At 39.9% G+C, this 18,355-nt stretch overlaps 1 protein-coding gene across 2 annotated transcripts in view; it reads right to left on the reverse strand.

Annotated features, from left to right (window-relative positions):
* LOC124607891 (scaffold attachment factor B2-like) overlaps window positions 1-18,355 on the reverse strand; it is a 211,848-nt gene that overhangs the window by 44,370 nt on the left and 149,123 nt on the right. For both annotated transcript variants that reach the window (XM_047139942.1, XM_047139941.1), the window contains exons 12-13: window positions 1,366-1,499; window positions 957-1,097 (exon numbers count right to left, since the gene is read on the reverse strand). In XM_047139942.1, coding sequence (XP_046995898.1) covers window positions 957-1,097; window positions 1,366-1,499 — 275 coding nt within the window. The remainder of the gene's footprint in view (window positions 1-956; window positions 1,098-1,365; window positions 1,500-18,355) is intronic.

Consider the following 18,355-nt stretch of genomic DNA (forward strand, 5'->3'; position numbering starts at 1 on the left):
GAGAGGATATAAAATGAAGACTGGCAATGGCAAGGAAAGCATTTCTGAAGAAGAGAAATTTGTTAACATTGAGTATAGATTTAAATGTCAGGAAGTCGTTTTTGAAAGTATTTGTATGGAGTGTAGCCATATATGGAAGTGAAACATGGACGATAAATAGTTTGGACAAGAAGAGAATAGAAGCTTTTGAAATGTGGTGCTACAGAAGAATGCTGAAGATTAGATGGTTAGATCACACAACTAAAGACAAGTTATTGAAAAGAATTGGGGAGAAGAGAAATTTGTGGCACAACTTGACTAGAAGAAGGGATTGGTCTGTAGGACATGTTCTGAGGCATCAAGGGATCACCAATTTAGTACTGGAGGGCAGTGTGGAGGGTAAAAATCAGAGGGAGACCAAGATATGAAAACACTAAGCAGATTCAGAAGGATGTAGGTTACAGCAGGTACTGGGAGATGATGAAGCTTGCCCAGGACAGAGTAGCATGGAGAGCTGCATCAAACCAGTCTCAGGACTGGAGACCACCACCCCCCACCACCACCACCACCACCACCACCACCACCATCACAACAACAACTACTAAAGAGTTAAAAGATTCCAACACCCTTAATAGTAATCCTATTTTTGAGCTTCCGTTCTTAAAAGTCAATGATTTAACTTTTTTTATATATTCAAGAGCAGTTCCAATTTAAAATTATTTAATACAAATATATGATCCAGAAGAAATGGACAAAAATGTTCAGTAGCAACAGAACAGCTTACAAAGAGCCCTTAATCCAAATAAGTAAGCTGAAGTATTATTCTAAATACTGTGGTGCACCAGAATCTTATTCAAATGTGCTGAAATCCTGAAAGATCTAGTACATAATTCTGGAGAAACAATTCATTCACTTAATGATTTCCATCACTAGAAAATTCCAATTCAAGAAAGAGTCAGAAGGAAACAGCGTAGTACCTTATTTGCTGTCTTAGTAACTCCTCCCGTTCTCTTTCCAAATTCTCACGTTCACGACGCTGACGTTCTCGTTCTAAGCGCAGTACTTCAGCACGTTCCCGTTCCACGCGCTCCCATTCCAAACGCAACTTCTCCTTCTCCCTGGAAGACAATCTTACAATAATATTCCGACAAATTCAGACTTGCAGCTGATCAAAGTCGTTGACAGATCACCTGTAGAAGACTGGCAGGTGCCCAGTCGAAATATGGGATGAACGAAACAACGACCAGCTACAAGGGCGAAATTTGTTTGAACATTCAATTCACTGGGAAGATTTGAAAATTCGCACTATAAAATAATATTCTGTACTGTAACTGCGAATATTAATAAAAAATCTTGATGATCAAGTTTTATAAAGATGTTTTATACCTTTCAAGCTTTATTGCCAACTCCCGTTGTTGCCTCTCTATCTCACGCTGCCGTGCAGCTTCTTCAGTTCGGCGACGTTCTTCCTCTCGCAGTTCTCGTTCCCGTTCCCGTAACCTCTGTCTCTCACGTTCCTCCTACACAAATGTAAATCACCTTAAGTTGTTTTTAGAGGCGCATGATTAGAGTAACTGTTGCAAGCTAATCACAATTCTAGCAAGGTTTTTTGGAAGCAGTTACAAGCAAAAATAAAACTCCACCTCTTACAAATACCAAACATAATTTAAACTAGCAGAAAAAAAAAACTATGCAAGAATTCATAATTAATTTTGGGCTTATATGGCAAGTACATATGACCATAAATGTTATTCTCTATAGGCTAATTTAAAATCTGATTGATGTTAAATGGGCAATCTTACCTCTAATGTAACATTAGTATTTAGTTTTCAATTGAATATAGTGACACAAAAATTCTCATATTATCTAGGTATCCTGACAACCAGAGTTATGTATAATCTGCTAAAAGAAATACCTGCTCCCAAATCGCAAGTATTAAAACAGTATTACACATACAGAAACTTCCTACTAATACTTATAGCTGGTGCTGTTATTCTGTTTTCACAGTTACAGAGGCTGTGACAACAGTCAGCACATTACAAGATTCCACAAAAGAAACCATGTTCTGATACAATGTTACAAAGAAAAAAGTGGTACAGTGACTAAAGAGAGAAGGGTGTGGGATTGGTGGGGGAGGAGGGGGGTGGCAAATATTTACACCAACAATTTCCTTCGCCTTTGAAATTACAGGAATTATCAGTGAAATTCCACATTTTTACTGAACTGCTAAGTAAGTTACCACTTGCTTCCTTGCCTCCCAATCATGTTGCTTTAAGATTTCAGCAGTAGGGCTGTTGATAAACATCAATATATCAATATTTTTTCCAAAATATATCTAATGTATCTGAGATATTTTTTCCCCATATACTGATACACTGATAATGAAATGACAATATCAAGTGCAGATATTTTTATTTTATATTCTATTTTTCTCACTATTTTTAATAAGTATTTGATATTGTTGTTTTGAAATTGTAGTAGAACATAAAGGGGTCTTCCTACTTTTTGAGCTTTCACCATGTTCAGTCTCTCTCTTTGACAGTGTAAAGCAAGTATAGGTGGCACTAAGAAGTAGTCCAACTGCATTGGGGAGGGGGGGGGCTGTCCAAGTGGAATAACAAGATTTCTGATGTGAAGAAATAGCACACCAATTGCATTAAAAATAAAAATAAAATATTTAACACAACTAGTGCCACCATTTATCAAAAATAGTTTCTGAAAATGATGAACAAAAATCTGAATGACAAGATTGGTCTTTGCAGTGGGCTGAGATGTTTGAGGGAAAATGTTGTTTTAATTGGTGCCTGGTGCTACCAACAGAAACTGCAACACAGTTTTGACACCACAAATCTAAATTGCTAGCATTCGCAGATATGAAAAAACAGGAATGTTGACATCAAGTGTTCCGGACAAATCCAATGCGACTAAACCAAATGATGGACTTGTCTGACACCTTTTATTGTGCCATTTACATGCAGTTACCATTGTTAGCAAAGAGGTTTCGCCAAGCATGATCATGCATTGTTCTCCTTTCAATTCTTGCTCTAAGGGGTGTAAACAGGCTCCTAGCTTGTTGATGTACAGAATATTTAATAATAAATCAATGCTTAAATTTACAGCTCTAAAACCGGCAGTATATTGGCATCGTGCAGGGAACCTTTTCATAGGCCTCTATGTCGATATTTGTTCTGTAATATCAATATTTTTTTTCGCTGTATCGATGGGCCGATATTGGAGAAAAGCTTGAGGAGAAATGGAAATGTTTTATTAAAATATAAGCACATTAGCCCAACCAACACAGCGTAGCTTTTGGCATTTTCCCTATCCCCACGGGAGAGGGGGGGGGGCATAATTCTACGGAAATTAGTTTATTAATATCAAAACTGCTAGTTATTTATAGTAAAAATTGGATCATTACTTCTTCCTAAAGGCCGAGGTTTGCTTGTTACATTAAAATTATGGTAGAAAGAACTGACAACCAACATTTGGCCTCAGAATATGATTGCCAGACAATCAGGAAAATAGTGGGTTTCGAAAGTGACATTCAACAGATGTATTCCCTAAATCAATGGATATTACTATTATGTTATAGTTTATCTGGTTGTGATGACAATGGAGAAATGAACTGATTGACTTTTTTTGTCTCATTAGATGTGCACCGTCCAAATATTCTCATACCAATAAATAAAAACAATACATTCTAATGTCGAGCTGTCTAATTATTTGTGAATACGTCATTTGTCTTCTATCTTTCTTTCACATTTTTATTCTTTTGCTCTGGATGTGTAGTTTAGGTCAGAAGACATCACATCACTAGCGTTTAAGCATATAGCGATCGATATTCATGACTGCAGGCAGATCCCACAGATCATGTGCTGATTTGCAGTGATAGAGACGTGGAATGTCGAAAAAGTTAGACGTTAAGCTCCTCTCTTTACACTCATTGATGTTATACTCATGGATTTTAAACTATGGTGGCTTCTCAACATTTATTTGGCTCTTGTGATACACTTGTCTTCATGTATATATATGTGAGCGATACATGGAGGGTTATAATGTTTTAGTTGAGTCATCATTTAAGGGGGAGAGGAGGGGTGTCGGGCTGCAGGGGCCGGGAGAGGAGGGGTGTCGGGCTGCAGGGGCCGGGAGAGGAGGGGTGTCGGGCTGCAGGGGCCGGGAGAGGAGGGTTGTCGGGCTGCAGGGGCCGGGAGAGGAGGGGTGTCGGGCTGCAGGGGCCGGGAGAGGAGGGGTGTCGGGCTGCAGGGGCCGGGAGAGGAGGGGTGTCGGGCTGCAGGGGCCGGGAGAGGAGGGGTGTCGGGCTGCAGGGGCCGGGAGAGGAGGGGTGTCGGGCTGCAGGGGCCGGGAGAGGAGGGGTGTCGGGCTGCAGGGGCCGGGAGAGGAGGGGTGTCGGGCTGCAGGGGCCGGGAGAGGAGGGGTGTCGGGCTGCAGGGGCCGGGAGAGGAGGGGTGTCGGGCTGCAGGGGCCGGGAGAGGAGGGGTGTCGGGCTGCAGGGGCCGGGAGAGGAGGGGGTGTCGGGCTGCAGGGGCCGGGAGAGGAGGGGTGTCGGGCTGCAGGGGCCGGGAGAGGAGGGGTGTCGGGCTGCAGGGGCCGGGAGAGGAGGGGTGTCGGGCTGCAGGGGCCGGGAGAGGAGGGGTGTCGGGCTGCAGGGGCCGGGAGAGGAGGGGTGTCGGGCTGCAGGGGCCGGGAGAGGAGGGGTGTCGGGCTGCAGGGGCCGGGAGAGGAGGGGTGCCGGGATGCAGGGGCCGGGAGAGGAGGGGTGCCGGGATGCAGGGGCCGGGAGAGGAGGGGTGCCGGGATGCAGGGGCCGGGAGAGGAGGGGTGCCGGGATGCAGGGGCCGCGAGAGGAGGGGTGCCGGGATGCAGGGGCCGGGAGAGGAGGGGTGCCGGGATGCAGGGGCCGGGAGAGGAGGGGTGCCGGGATGCAGGGGCCGGGAGAGGAGGGGTGCCGGGATGCAGGGGCCGGGAGAGGAGGGGTGCCGGGATGCAGGGGCCGGGAGAGGAGGGGTGCCGGGATGCAGGGGCCGGGAGAGGAGGGGTGTCGGGATGAGGTGGGGGAGGGGGGCGAGAAGAGAGGGCGCGGTGGTCGAGATGAGAGAGCGCGAGGGGGCGAGATGAGAGAGCGCGAGGGGGCGAGATGAGAGAGCGCGAGGGGGGCGAGATGAGAGAGCGCGAGGGGGCGAGATGAGAGAGCGCGAGGGGGCGAGATGAGAGAGCGCGAGGGGGCGAGATGAGAGAGCGCGAGGGGGCGAGATGAGAGACGTGCGGGGGCGAGATGAGAGACGTGCGGGCGAGAGGGGGGGGTGAGATGAGAGACGTGCAGGCGAGAGGGGGGGTGAGATGAGAGACGTGCGGGCGAGAGGGGGGGGGGGGGGGGGAGAGATGAGAGTTTTGTGGGCGAGAGGGCGGGAGATGAGAGAGATGTGGGCGAGAGGACAGGAGATGAGAGAGGTGTGGGCGAGAGGGCAGGAGATGAGGTGTGTGTGTGTGTGTGTGTGTGTGAGAGAGAGAGAGAGAGAATGTTTATTTTTTAGAATTTTGTAATTTGTCATTAGATAAAATCCAAAATTGAACGTTTTCCAGACATTTCGTTTCCAAGTTATTGATTTTAAAAGTTTCCAAAATTGTGCAATTTTTGCCACGTTTCAAAACCTTAAAATGGCCATATCTCAAAGGAAACAAACAATTCAAAATCTTGGATGCGACTCAGTATCTCTCCTAAATGATGAGTAGCAGCTATCCATATCTCAAAGACCTAAAATTTATATCATTCTCTTCCATTTATTATAGGTTTTAAATATATTGCTGTTCGACCAACTTCATCAAATTGGTAAATTTTCCCAAACCACAACTACTTTAAATTTTGAAAATTTAAAAATATTTTATTTTGAAGTAAGTGCAGGGCAATCTTACACTATTTGTTAAGCCTAGTTTAGACGACGACATTGGGTTGTGCCACTCGTTGGAAGAAATGAGTTGCACGCAAATGGTTTCATATTTGACTGTAGGCACGGCGCCACCAGCATACACTTCAGTTTCGTCATTTTGAGGGTCTCTGAGTCGTGTCTGAAATGAAAGTTTTGGCAGCTGCACATCGCACGAGTTGTAATGGAGAGAAATCTAGCTGCGTACAATCACTGCATAAGAAAAATAATAAGAAACGTATTTCAATTCATGACTGGATGAAGAACAGACATCAGGTCGGTTGCTCAGCATCCTTGCTGAAATAATTTATAATGGAAGACCCAAGAAGCTCTTTCAGATATCTTAGAATGTCACCAGAACTGTTCACGTTTCTTCTAAGTAGAGTTAGCACGTGAAAAGGAGTAAAGATACTGCAATGCACGAAGTACTGTTGCCAGAACTGAAATTACTTATTATATTGCATGCATTACGATCGAGAACACTCGGCGTGTTATAAGATGCGGTTTTAGTTGGTGATGGCACTTTTTCATTAACACCAATAATTATTAACATTAACAGTAATAATTATTAACATTAACAGCAATAATAATTCAAAGTAGGCCACATTAAGCAAAGAATGGTTTGCAAACTATTATCTTGAAGACAGATCTGTACAGTTGCAATACTTCAAAATTATAACATGTGAATGGGGATCACTGCTGCTACGTTTTAAATAGATGAATATTAAATAAAGAATGCAGCTTCTCGATTTGTGTAGCCTTCCCTCCTGTCAACAGTATTCCTTAACAAAGAATCAGCCACCTCAAACGATGGGATTTTAGCCTTTTAGAAAAGAGCACGTATAGAATTACTCACTTGTATTTTTCTTAATTCAGTTGTGTATGTGCTCCTAACCGAATAAATTTTGCCCTGCAGTTCAGATACTGTCAAACCATCTATGTTCTGATCGCACATGATGGTCTCAGGAGCAGCAATATGTTGCGTATTTTTGTAATCAGCATCACCGAAATGCCATAAACACCTATGCAAAGCATAGATATCCAAAAGCGAACATTATTCTCTGTCCCCCACTTCATATTTCAGTTTGTCTACACTCTACGAACACACACAACCTCAAAATTCTTGCTACTAGTGTCGCCAAAGATGGAACACGCCGAAAGTGTTTAGATTCACCAACTAGTTGCACAAACGCGCGCATGTGCAGTGGCCGGTAGCATAGTTGCCTGCAACCTAGTGTCATCGTGTAAACTAGGCTTTAATGTGTGTGTCAAATTTCATGACAGTATTCTATAGGGAAGATGTGAAAATAAATTTCATTTTACTGCCATTTGTACAGGCAACAATTATTCTACACTATGTTTGCAAGCTGGTTCATAAAACTATTGTTGAAATGAAATTACTGAGTATTAATTTAGCACACTTTGCTTTATCCTTTTAAAATTCTACTTAGCTATGGCATATAACAACAATACTGTTAGGATAATATGCATTTTTAATTTACATAATGTAGCAAAACAAATTTCTGTTGACAGTAATTCACTTCAATAAAGGAATCACCAAAGCACTGTGGGAGAAAACTGGACCAGGCTGCTGTATACATTAACTCATTAAGCACATGTGCTCAGGTGATAAAGTGGCAGGAAAGTACTGGTGTCACAATTTAAAATGCTTATTACCTAATAAAATGTTGAAAAGCACATGTTGGAATATGATCAAGTACCAAGCATAGCCAAGTGGAATACTGTACTTATATTCCAACATGTGCAGTTCAGCACCTTATTGGGAAATTAGGCATTTTTAAATCATGTCACTGGCTCAGTTGGGCACTTTGTCACATGAGGACGCAGTGGCTCCATAAATGCACATAAAATGAAAGTCATACTGGTTTTCTTAACATTTCTATTAGTTGTGGAAGCACAGTATTATCAAATATTTACTTACTTCCAACTGTTTGGGGTAAAGCATATATGCTATCAGTTACTTCTAAATGACAAATGATGAGCATGCAGCACAAGAAAGCAGCTTGGCAAAAAGATTTTATAAAGCCATAGCAGGAACATGGACTCCAAGTATCATGCATTTATTCTTAGAGCAAAGGTAAAGCAAAAACTGTTTCCGACTTTAAGGATTTTTGATTTTCCGATGCTGCATGCTTTTGAATAGATTACAGGACTTGTTGCTTGTGCATGTGTGTGTGACGACAAATTGTGGATGGCTTGTGCGCTACCAAGAGATGAAAAAAGAGAAGTAAACACTTTATTTATATGTCCTTTCCCAACTTATACAACACCATTTTATGCAAATCTAGAATTACGGGTTTCGTCCCTCACTCCACCGACAAGTCTTCTGACAAGTCTGGACGTGTTTCAAATGGATTTGTTTTATCCACTATGTCATCCAAAAGAAAGCAGAACTGATTAATTTGCATCGAACAAGAAAAGAAAATCATTAGCTCTGTACGGTAAAGGTAATATTATCAAAGACTTTGAAGTAAAATCTAGAAGTTGTGAACTGGCAAAGAAGCTTGATCTAATAGAATTGACAGTTAAGACATTTATAGAAGGTAAAGAAAACATTCCTGAATTCGTGAAACATGCGTAATCTTTGAATTCAAGTATTGTTCGTCAATGCCATGGTATTATTGCTCAGATGGAAACAATGCTACAATTACAGTGTGATAATGTAAGAGTGAAAAATCGTCATGTTGATCAGAACACAGTGTGCTCTCAAGCTAAGCTGATTTTTAAGAGATCGAAAGACACTGAGGAAGTGGACAAACAAGGAATGTTTAAAGCTAGTAACAGTTGGGCAAGCTGATTCGAAAGTTGTCATAATTTGCATAACATCGCAGAAAGTGGAGAGGTGGCAAGCATTGCTAAAGAGACTTTCACACTACCAGACAAACTCAGGGCACTGACAGGAGATAGTTATGTCCGACATAACGTATTCAACATACTTAAACTGGTCTGCTCTGGATGAAGACGCCTAAAAGAACTTCTACCATGCTGAAGAGAAAACATTTCCAAATTTAGCGGCAACGAAGATCAATTGACAGTGATGGTTGGTGCGAATGCAGCTGGTGATTGTAAATTAAAACCTCTTAGTTTATTGCTCAGAAAATACACGAGCTTAAAAGCTACATCTAAAGCTAGGTTGCCTGTGATTTGGAAGTCAAATGCTACAGCTTGGGTGACAGCTGTCCTATTGAGAACTGGTCTGGTTATCACTTGACATCCATAGTCTAATGTTATTGCCAATTAAAACACATCAATTTAAAGTGATGCTATTAATCGACAACACCAAAGTTCATTGTCCTGTTACTTTAATTTTGATCCACATGTGAAAGGTGTATTTATGCTACTGAATACAACCCGCTTGCTTGAACCGATGGACCAGGGAGTCATTAAAACATTTACAGCTTACAGCAAGACACGATCGTTTGCACATCTACACTAAGCTATGAGACAAAACAAACTCTCAAAGACTTTTGGAAGCAATTTAGTGTTTTAGATGCTGTGAGATCTGTTGCACAATCTTCGAATGAAATTTCACAAAAAAACTTTGCATGGTGCCTGGAAATATCTGTGTCCCATGGGGATCTTGAGCAACCTGATAATGTGATTGAAGAGAAGGTGGATCTTGCCAGACAAATTTTGAGGTAGATGACGACGATGACGACATTCACGAACTGCTGAATTCACATAATCAGGAGCTGACGACTGATTAGTTTACAGAGTGCCCGAGTAAGAGCAAATCATTGAAAAACCTGATTCTTTAGCCCCAGTTCAATGAGAAACTCAAATAACAGTTGCAAACATAACAGAAGGCCTACTTTCCACTGGAAATATGTTCTAAATTTTAGAGGAGGAGGGGAGGGGAGGGGGGGGGGGGGGGGGGGGACACGAATGCCAACCAAATGTGGATTTCTACTACCTAACAGGAAATAAAAAATTTGCCTTTGCCTTTTGCGGGCAAGTGGTGTTCTGACTGAGCTACCTAAGTATGACTCTCAACCCATCCTCACAACCGTAATTCAGGCAATACCTCATCTTTTACCTTTCACACTTCACAGAAGCTCTCCTGCAAAACTTGCACAACTAGCATTCCTGGAAGAAAAGATACTGTGGAGACATAGCTTGGTCACAGCCTGAGGGGTGTTATGAGAATGAAATTTTCATTCTCCAGCAGAGTGTGCTCTGATACGAAACTTCCTGTTGGGTTAAAGCTGTGTACCCAACAGAGAGACAAACTCAGGACCTTTGCCTTTCATGAACAAGTGTAAGCACTTACCCGAAATGGCAAAGGTCCCGAGTTCAAGTCTGTTCAGCACACAGCCTTAATCTGCCAGGAAGTTTCAAAATAAATGTTATTAAAATATGTTCCCTCTGACACACGATCATGAAATTTGGCACCCGCGTTAACAAATAATGTTCCATTCACATTTTTCCTTTCAAAACAAACAAATCTGATTTTGAAATTTTCAAAATTAAAAACTAACTTAATCTGAGAAAATTGAACATAATTATGATCATTGTCAACTAGGACATATTTTCAAAGCTTGTCAGAAAACGAATAAAATGGTTTGAATTTGAGGTCTGTAAGTCAAATTGTTTGAGATATGGTGATTTCAAGGTTCATATCATAAACAAATTGCATAATTTTGAAGTTTCAAAATGAAATGTCCAAAATATTTTTAATTTGGAATTTTTCATGCAAACTACTACTACTACAAAATATCTAAATCTGACACGTCAAGAACCAGACCATTGGTTGATTTCACATAGACTTGACCCTTTACAGGAATGGTGTGAATTGAAGAAAAATATAAATAGTGGGAAATTACTTTTTAAGCACTTATTATTGATGAAAAAATTAAATTTGTTTTAGTTTCTCCTAGTGATTTTTTTTTAATCTGTTGGTCATTATGTCTGTCTTTCTACAGTCCCATCTGTCCAGTTTCATCCAAGAACTAGCTAACAAATAAACCCCAAGCATGATGCAGCACCAACTTCTTGAAAGACTACCCATGGCTGAGGAAGAGAGAAAAATAAGATGCCGTCAGAGCATGTATATTAGTGTACAGATAAAAACTTCATGAGCCACACTACTTTTTGAAAAACCACACAGAAGCGTGGAAATGTATCCATAAAAAATCCTCTTGAGTTAAGCTACCATTTGCATCAAACTGCACAGCTGTCTCTAGCTCGGTTCCTTCAAAATAAACTTTTGTTGTCAGGTAAAAACTTTATGCTCACGCTATATATCTAGATCATATCTAATTGTAAATAAGCTATTTATCTAGCTTCCAGTTATACAACTTGCTATATAGTATGCTAAAAATGTGTTTTGAAAGAAAAATGTAGAACACAGTGTAGTTAGCAATATGCGGTTGGCTAATTCCATAAGATTGTGGATGCAAAGAGATACTTGTGTTCTACAAATGTCATTACAATGTTAAACGTATATAGATATTTGGTAGCATAATGAATTCTGCAGGCCAATATTGTTAATTTCAGATGTTCTGATGGGTGCCACGTTAACTCTTTAGAAATTGAGACATATTTTAAAATTTGTGCCAATAGTTTGACAATTATGACTGTATTTGAATAATTGATACATCATCTGATATTCTAGGAGGGAAGACGGGGCTGGGTGGTTGGGGTGGCGATGTGCACAGTACATCCCCTGTTAAAAAGAGAGATATCAGTTTCCTGACTGGTTTGATGTGACCCACCACCAATTACTCTCCTGGGCAAACTTCATCATCTCAGAGTAGCACCTGCAACATACATCTTCAATTATTCCAATCTCTTTCTTCCTTTACAGTTTTTACCCTCTACAACTCCCTCTATTACCATGGAAACTAATCCCCGATGTCTTAACATATATTCCTTTCCTTACTGACTCTGCAGAGAATCACCTCGGTCCTTACCGTACCAGTCCACCTAGTTTTCGACACTCTTCTGCAGCACCACACTCCAAACATACATTCTCAAAAATTTCTTCCTCAGATTAAGAGCTACGTTTGATACTAGTAGACTTTCTTCGGCAGGAATGCCCTTTTCACCAGTGCCAATCTGCTTTTTTATGTCCTCCTTGCTCTGTCCATAATGGGTTATTCTGCTGCATAGGTAGCAGAACTTTCTAATTCATCTACTTAGTCATCTCAATTTAGATACATTCCTTGCTTTTCTCATTTCTGTTACTTCGCATTCCTTTCTTTTTCTTCAATTTACTCTCAACTTATATTTTGTATTCATTAGACTGTTCATTCCATCCAGCAGATTCTGTAATGATTCTTCACTTTCAATTAGAATAGAAATATCATCAGCAAATATTATCATTGATAGCCTTTCACCTTTAATTTTAATTCCACTTTCGTCTTATTTCCATCACCGCTTCTTAAAAAGAATATACTGAACAGTAGGGATGAAAGGCCTCTTTATAATCCAAATTCTTTGTTTTGGTCTTCCACTCTTATTGTTCCCTCTTGGCTATTTTACATATTTTACACTGCCTGTCTTTCTCTTCAGTTGACCCCTACTTTTCTCAGAATTACAAACCTCTTGCACCATTTGATAGCGGGGAGTGCTTTTCCCAGGTTGACCAAAATCCTGTTAATGTGTCTTGATTTTTCTGCAGTCTTGCTGCTATTGTCAACCACAATGTCAGAATTGCCTCTATGGTACCTTTACCTTTCCTAAAGCCTTGAAAATCAAAAGTTTAACAGGCACCTGCGATGGTTTGAAGCTAGCCCGTGTATTAACCGGATGAGCTATCACCATATCTCTTATTTTTAACTGCCAACTTCACTTCAGTTTGGACTAATATTGAACACTTAGCACAATCCAGAACTTCAACCGATGATGCAACTTCCCACAATATTACATACAATATTGTTACTGTTAGGTTGGCAATGTTAGGAGAAACAATTAGCAGCACAAATTGTTCCCACTTTTAATGATTTCTACAGTTTCAGAATTAGGGAGCCCAGAGATCAGAGTTTATTGCATCATGATGTAAACACTACGTGAAACTAATTTACATCATTATGTACCAATTACATGTTTCATTAAGTGAAAATGACTGTAAATTTATAATAACATGAAAGAGGATGGGCAATAACATCATGAACACAAAGTTCGAAGAGACTGATGACAAACAATGGGAAAAATTTCATTCTGGGAATGTAAAAGTGGGGTCATACTATAATTGCAAAAATATATCAGCAATCTTTCATCCCATACCTTACCTGTGAATGAAACTGAGTAAAACCTTAATATGGTGTGGTGAGAAGTACACTATCAGACTCTTTATAGTCACTTGGAGAATATTCACAATATATAGGCAGAGAACAAATACATTAATGACTCGCACTCTTAATACCAAGAAGTGAAGCACTGCGATGTACAGATGCTCCAATAACGTGGCAGTTACAGTTTCTAGCATGCTACACAGGTGAAAGCAAGCAGTATCAGAGCAGTGGTTGTTTTAGTAATACGTACGGGTTGTTTTGAATTGTGTACAGTGTAAGAGTTATTAGTTGTTTCTCATATGTCCTCCAGATTTTAATAGCGAGTATCTGCTGCTCACAATTTACTATGGAGAACACGAGATATGTAGGTACACAAGTAAGGCATCTTGAATGAACTTATCACTATAATCAGTATAGGTGATTAGGAAACTCATTACATATTACATCCCCTCCCTCACTACACACTGAGAAATGTATCTCTGCACACAAGCAATTTGTATACCAAGTTACAAAAACCGAAAAGTGAACTTAACAGCTCACTTAATATCACAATACCCCAAATCAAAAATTGCCCGAAAGAGCTCAAGGAATCCCAAGTTAAAGTGCTTAAAGGTGACACACAAAATGTTTCTTTACAGTGTCTCCATTAAAAAAAAATATTAATTCGATTGAGAAAACAGTATTAAAGAAATTCCAAGTTCTGAACATAGACATCCCCCCCCCCCCCCCAGGCCCAATTAAAAAGTGGTCTATGGGAAGTACTTTTAATGTTTTTCCCCCTTGCCACCCGTTCAGTTTCCTTGTAACTTTGCCTTCTTTTATCACTAGTTATGCACTAACCAAGTATTTGATCACCACCATTTGATCACATTCGTTCTTTTGACCTTCCTTCTGTGATCAGGTGGTTGGTATTTGAACACATAACAATATAAAATCTAAACTTCACTTAACTCTTGATATGACTCAGAGTAAGAATAGAATAAAGTGACCTCCCAGATAGCTGAATGTATTGAAGCACCCACTCCTGGAACACAGAAAGGCATGCTGACCTTTGATCAAATCCGCCTGGCATATTAATGGCAAGGTATGCATTGCTGGCCAGCCCAGATGGGGATTTTAGGCAATTTCCCCACAGCCAACTAGGAGAGTATCAAGCATGGCAGCCATGTCCCACTTCACTCATACACTGCACAAACATTCAGAAAACATTCTCACACTTAACATGAGCTGTTCTTGACATGAACTGATAGCGAACACAAATTCTGTCCCAGGGAGAAAGTGGCGGTGTCAGGAAGGGCATCCAGCCACTATCTACCATTAACAATGCCAAAACTGAACTAAAATGCCAACTCCATAAAGACAATGGACAATGCAAAAATGAGGAATTGATTACAGAAGTTTCTACACCAAAATAATTTTTCCAATGAACCTATCAAGTAGAGAGCAAAAATATAAAACAACACTCTGCAATCACACCCGGAAATCAACTTTAATTTTTAATCTCAGATGTGTACTGCATATTAACTGAAACTTACGCCAACATAAATACCACATCATTGCAAGCAAAAACATGTCAACGAGAAACTTTTTGATTGCTTATACAAATATGGTATTCATTCATATGATATAGATGTTGAAGTTTCTTCACAATGGGTTAAATACAATAGATAGATGATGCAAGAGCTGAAGTAAGATTTCTTTCCTCACCTCCTCCCTTTTTCTTGAGTTGCCTGTTACAAGGAGAGTACATAATGTATCGCAAAAATTACATCACTGCTACATAAATTTTTGGAGTCCAAATTATCCCAGGCTGGTCAAATTCTAATGAATCTTCGATTACACAGTCAATTTGTGAAAGGAACTTTTAACAATTATCAACAGTTACAAAAGTAAGTGCAAAAAAATAACTGTGATGCTCTCTCAGTTCAAGAAGTTTTGGGGACCAGATTAATAATAAAAAATAAAAAAACATTAAGATGATTATTTTTAAATTCTTCAGGTGTTCTAAATGGTCGCCCCCTTCCCCCCACTGTCTACCAAACACCAAACATTCACGCGACTATGTGAAATAGTCAGAAAAAAACCTCCTTTGAGTCGGTTATGTTGTCGAAGTTCTGATCCTTTGTGCAAATATCGGCAGTTTGTCATTTTGTGATAGGTTCGTGTTGAAAAACACAACCTGTGATGATTTTGTGAGGTATGTGGAGCAAACTTTGCACACACTTATCTCTTCTTCAAAAGATTTGGGAGAATGGTTTAACATGTTGCTCCATTGTGATTTATGACACAAGAATGTAGACACACTACAGCTTCATGTTGACTACTTAACACTGCCTGCTCACATATATTTTGTTGAATGCATATCTGTTGACAGTTGTTAGTTCAAGCTGCCAGTGCAGTCACTTTGCTAACATCACTTACACATCAGGAATAAAATCAATCTCTGAACTTTTAGAACGGACACTGTATATCGCAGGTTAATAATTAATGCAGAACTCAACAAATTTATTAAAAGATGGTTTATGCCTGAAAGTTATTGTAATACTGTGTAAATAAGAATACAAGTTTCAGCTAACTGCTTTCTGTTGCAAACTGTGGCCATACAGGTAGAGTTTGGCGTTTGTGTTGGTAGGGGCAGCAGTAGTATTATATAAGGGGGTACCCAAACATAACCAGAATTTCTTTGTAGAAAGCATTTACTTCACTGCTTCAAACATTCATTCCAGTGTTGGAAGCACCTTTTAAATTCATCCTCTTTGATACCTGCTAGCACCTTTGTGAAATCACGTTTTATGTTTTCAACATCAGCAAAACGCTTCACTTCCAAGTCTCATTTCATCATGTGGAACAGGAAGAAATCTGAGGGTGCTAAATCTGGTGAATAGGATACATGGGCCAAGGTAGTCGTATTCGTTAAGGATAAAAAACTGGTGAAAACAGAGCTGTTTGCACAGGAACATTATCATTATGCAGCAACCACTCACTGGAATTCTACAAAGCCAGATATTTTTGCACCAAACTTTAGCGCAGCCTTTTCATAAGCTCCAAATAGAATTGTTTGTTATCGTCGGTTTTGTGGGAAAAAAATCGTGAGTGTATGATCCCTCCAATATATCACAATAATAATAATAATAATAATAATAATAATAATAATAATAATAATAATAATAACAACAATATACTAATAGATCACCATCATCTTCACATTCAATTTCACCTGCAGAACTTTTTTTGGACAAGGTGAGCCAGTTGACTTCCACTGAGTTGACTGTTGTTGCCACGATTCATCACCATGATGATTTTGTTAAAAAAATTTGTATCGTCTTTGAATGCGTCCTTCATTCCATGACAGCCATGAACATGACGATCCCTCTGATCGCTGTTGAGAAGTCTCCGCACAAACTTTGCTGCCACTATTCAACAGTCAAAACATCAATCAGAACGAAGCTGATCTTCAAAGGCAATTTCTCAGTCATACACTATTTTTACTCAGAGCATATTCTCTGTTAGCTGTTTGCTTCATCACAACAGTTTCCACTGAGTTCTTGCCAAGTAAAAAACAACATTTCACAGCTACACATAGTTCGTAAGAAATAACCATTTTCTCGTGGCACGTCTGCAATGTACGCACATTCACAGAGCTGTCAACGCCACCCTAGTCACCATCAGGTGATGTTGCCTGGTGGAATGACTCAGGAGAGGTCCCTCTGGCTGCACATCCTGGTACTACAAATATCTGATGCACAGCATTTAGGATTTCAGTTTTTGTGAAAATGAGTTCAGAAATCTGGTTCTCATGCATTTAGTATTCATTTAATGAGTAACAGTGTACTTGAGACAAACAATGAATAAAGTCAGAATTTGTCATTTTTTCACAGAAACTTGTTTTCATCATTCAAGTGTTTGTGAAGACAATGACACTAGTGATAAAACCTGAAAGCTATGAAAACAGTAGCATTCTAGATGACAGAGAAACTGAATGTACACAACAAAGCATCCTACTACCTGTTTAAAGATGAACTGAGACAATATAGCAAATTACACTAACACAGTACTAGTTTGCGGTGTCTGATCTGAAGTATACAGTTCTACTACATTGTGGCAAAATCCTAAATAACTTCAATGAACTTTTACAAAAAGAGTTAATTGCAAGAGACACTATTAAGCAGCCAAAACATCAGCTTCTGATTCAAACAACAACACAAGCTGCTTTCCTTAACGGATCCTAAAATGAAGGGACACTTATCTCTACTCCTTACATCAGATCAAAAAGAAAAATAATTTAGTCTGAATTTTCTCTGAAATGATACCACTGAGACAGCTATGTCTAGGTGTTTGCATTCCGCTGCTGATTAACCAAAAATACTGTTATAAACTGGGGAATGGAAGATCACTCCACCTGCAGTTGCGGAACAATTACAGAGAATTTGTTTCACAAAAAACTTTCCAACAAAGATACAGACTGGAAAGGAGGAGTGGTGATGGGATTGAAATTTCTTGCCAGAGAAAAGAATGTGCTCAAAACATGTGTACCGTTTTGGATGCCGAGAAATATTTACACAGACAATTGATATAGTTCTGCTAACTTTCTCAGGGAATTACTAGACAGGTGCGCTCCTGCAGTTGTGACAGAAATGCCATATTGTTTCATTGGAACTACCCCAAAGAAGAGAGAACTAACATTTATATCACCCAATAATATTATTTCTGTAACATGGACTGATGAAGAAACGTTCACCTATCAATCTGTTATAGTGGGCCAGAGTATGTGGAGATGTATGAAACTGGAAGAACAAAGCTTAAATCCAACTATTTTACTAATTACAATCACAGAATGAATGAAGTTGACATATACAATCAATGTATATGCTCACATTCTCTCATGGAAAGATATGTCAAGGGGTTTAGGGAGAGCTGCATCAAACCAGTCTTTGGACTGAAGACAGCAGCAGCAGCAGCAGCAGCAGCAGCAGCAACAACAAGTTCGGCCCAATTAGACATACCAGCTGTTAAAAGTATATGGCTCAGCCTGACGGGCTCTAAGGGACAACCAAGCTAAGATAGGTAGCAGTTAGGAACATTTTTCGAGTCAAAGTAATGAAAACTGAGAAGAAAATCACTCCTCCTAGAATATATAAGGTATGTTTTTATTGTGAACAACAAAGTCATGTTTTAAAT

The sequence above is a fragment of the Schistocerca americana genome, chromosome 1, assembly GCF_021461395.2.
Source record: "Schistocerca americana isolate TAMUIC-IGC-003095 chromosome 1, iqSchAmer2.1, whole genome shotgun sequence".
In the NCBI taxonomy this organism is placed as follows: domain Eukaryota; kingdom Metazoa; phylum Arthropoda; class Insecta; order Orthoptera; family Acrididae; genus Schistocerca; species Schistocerca americana.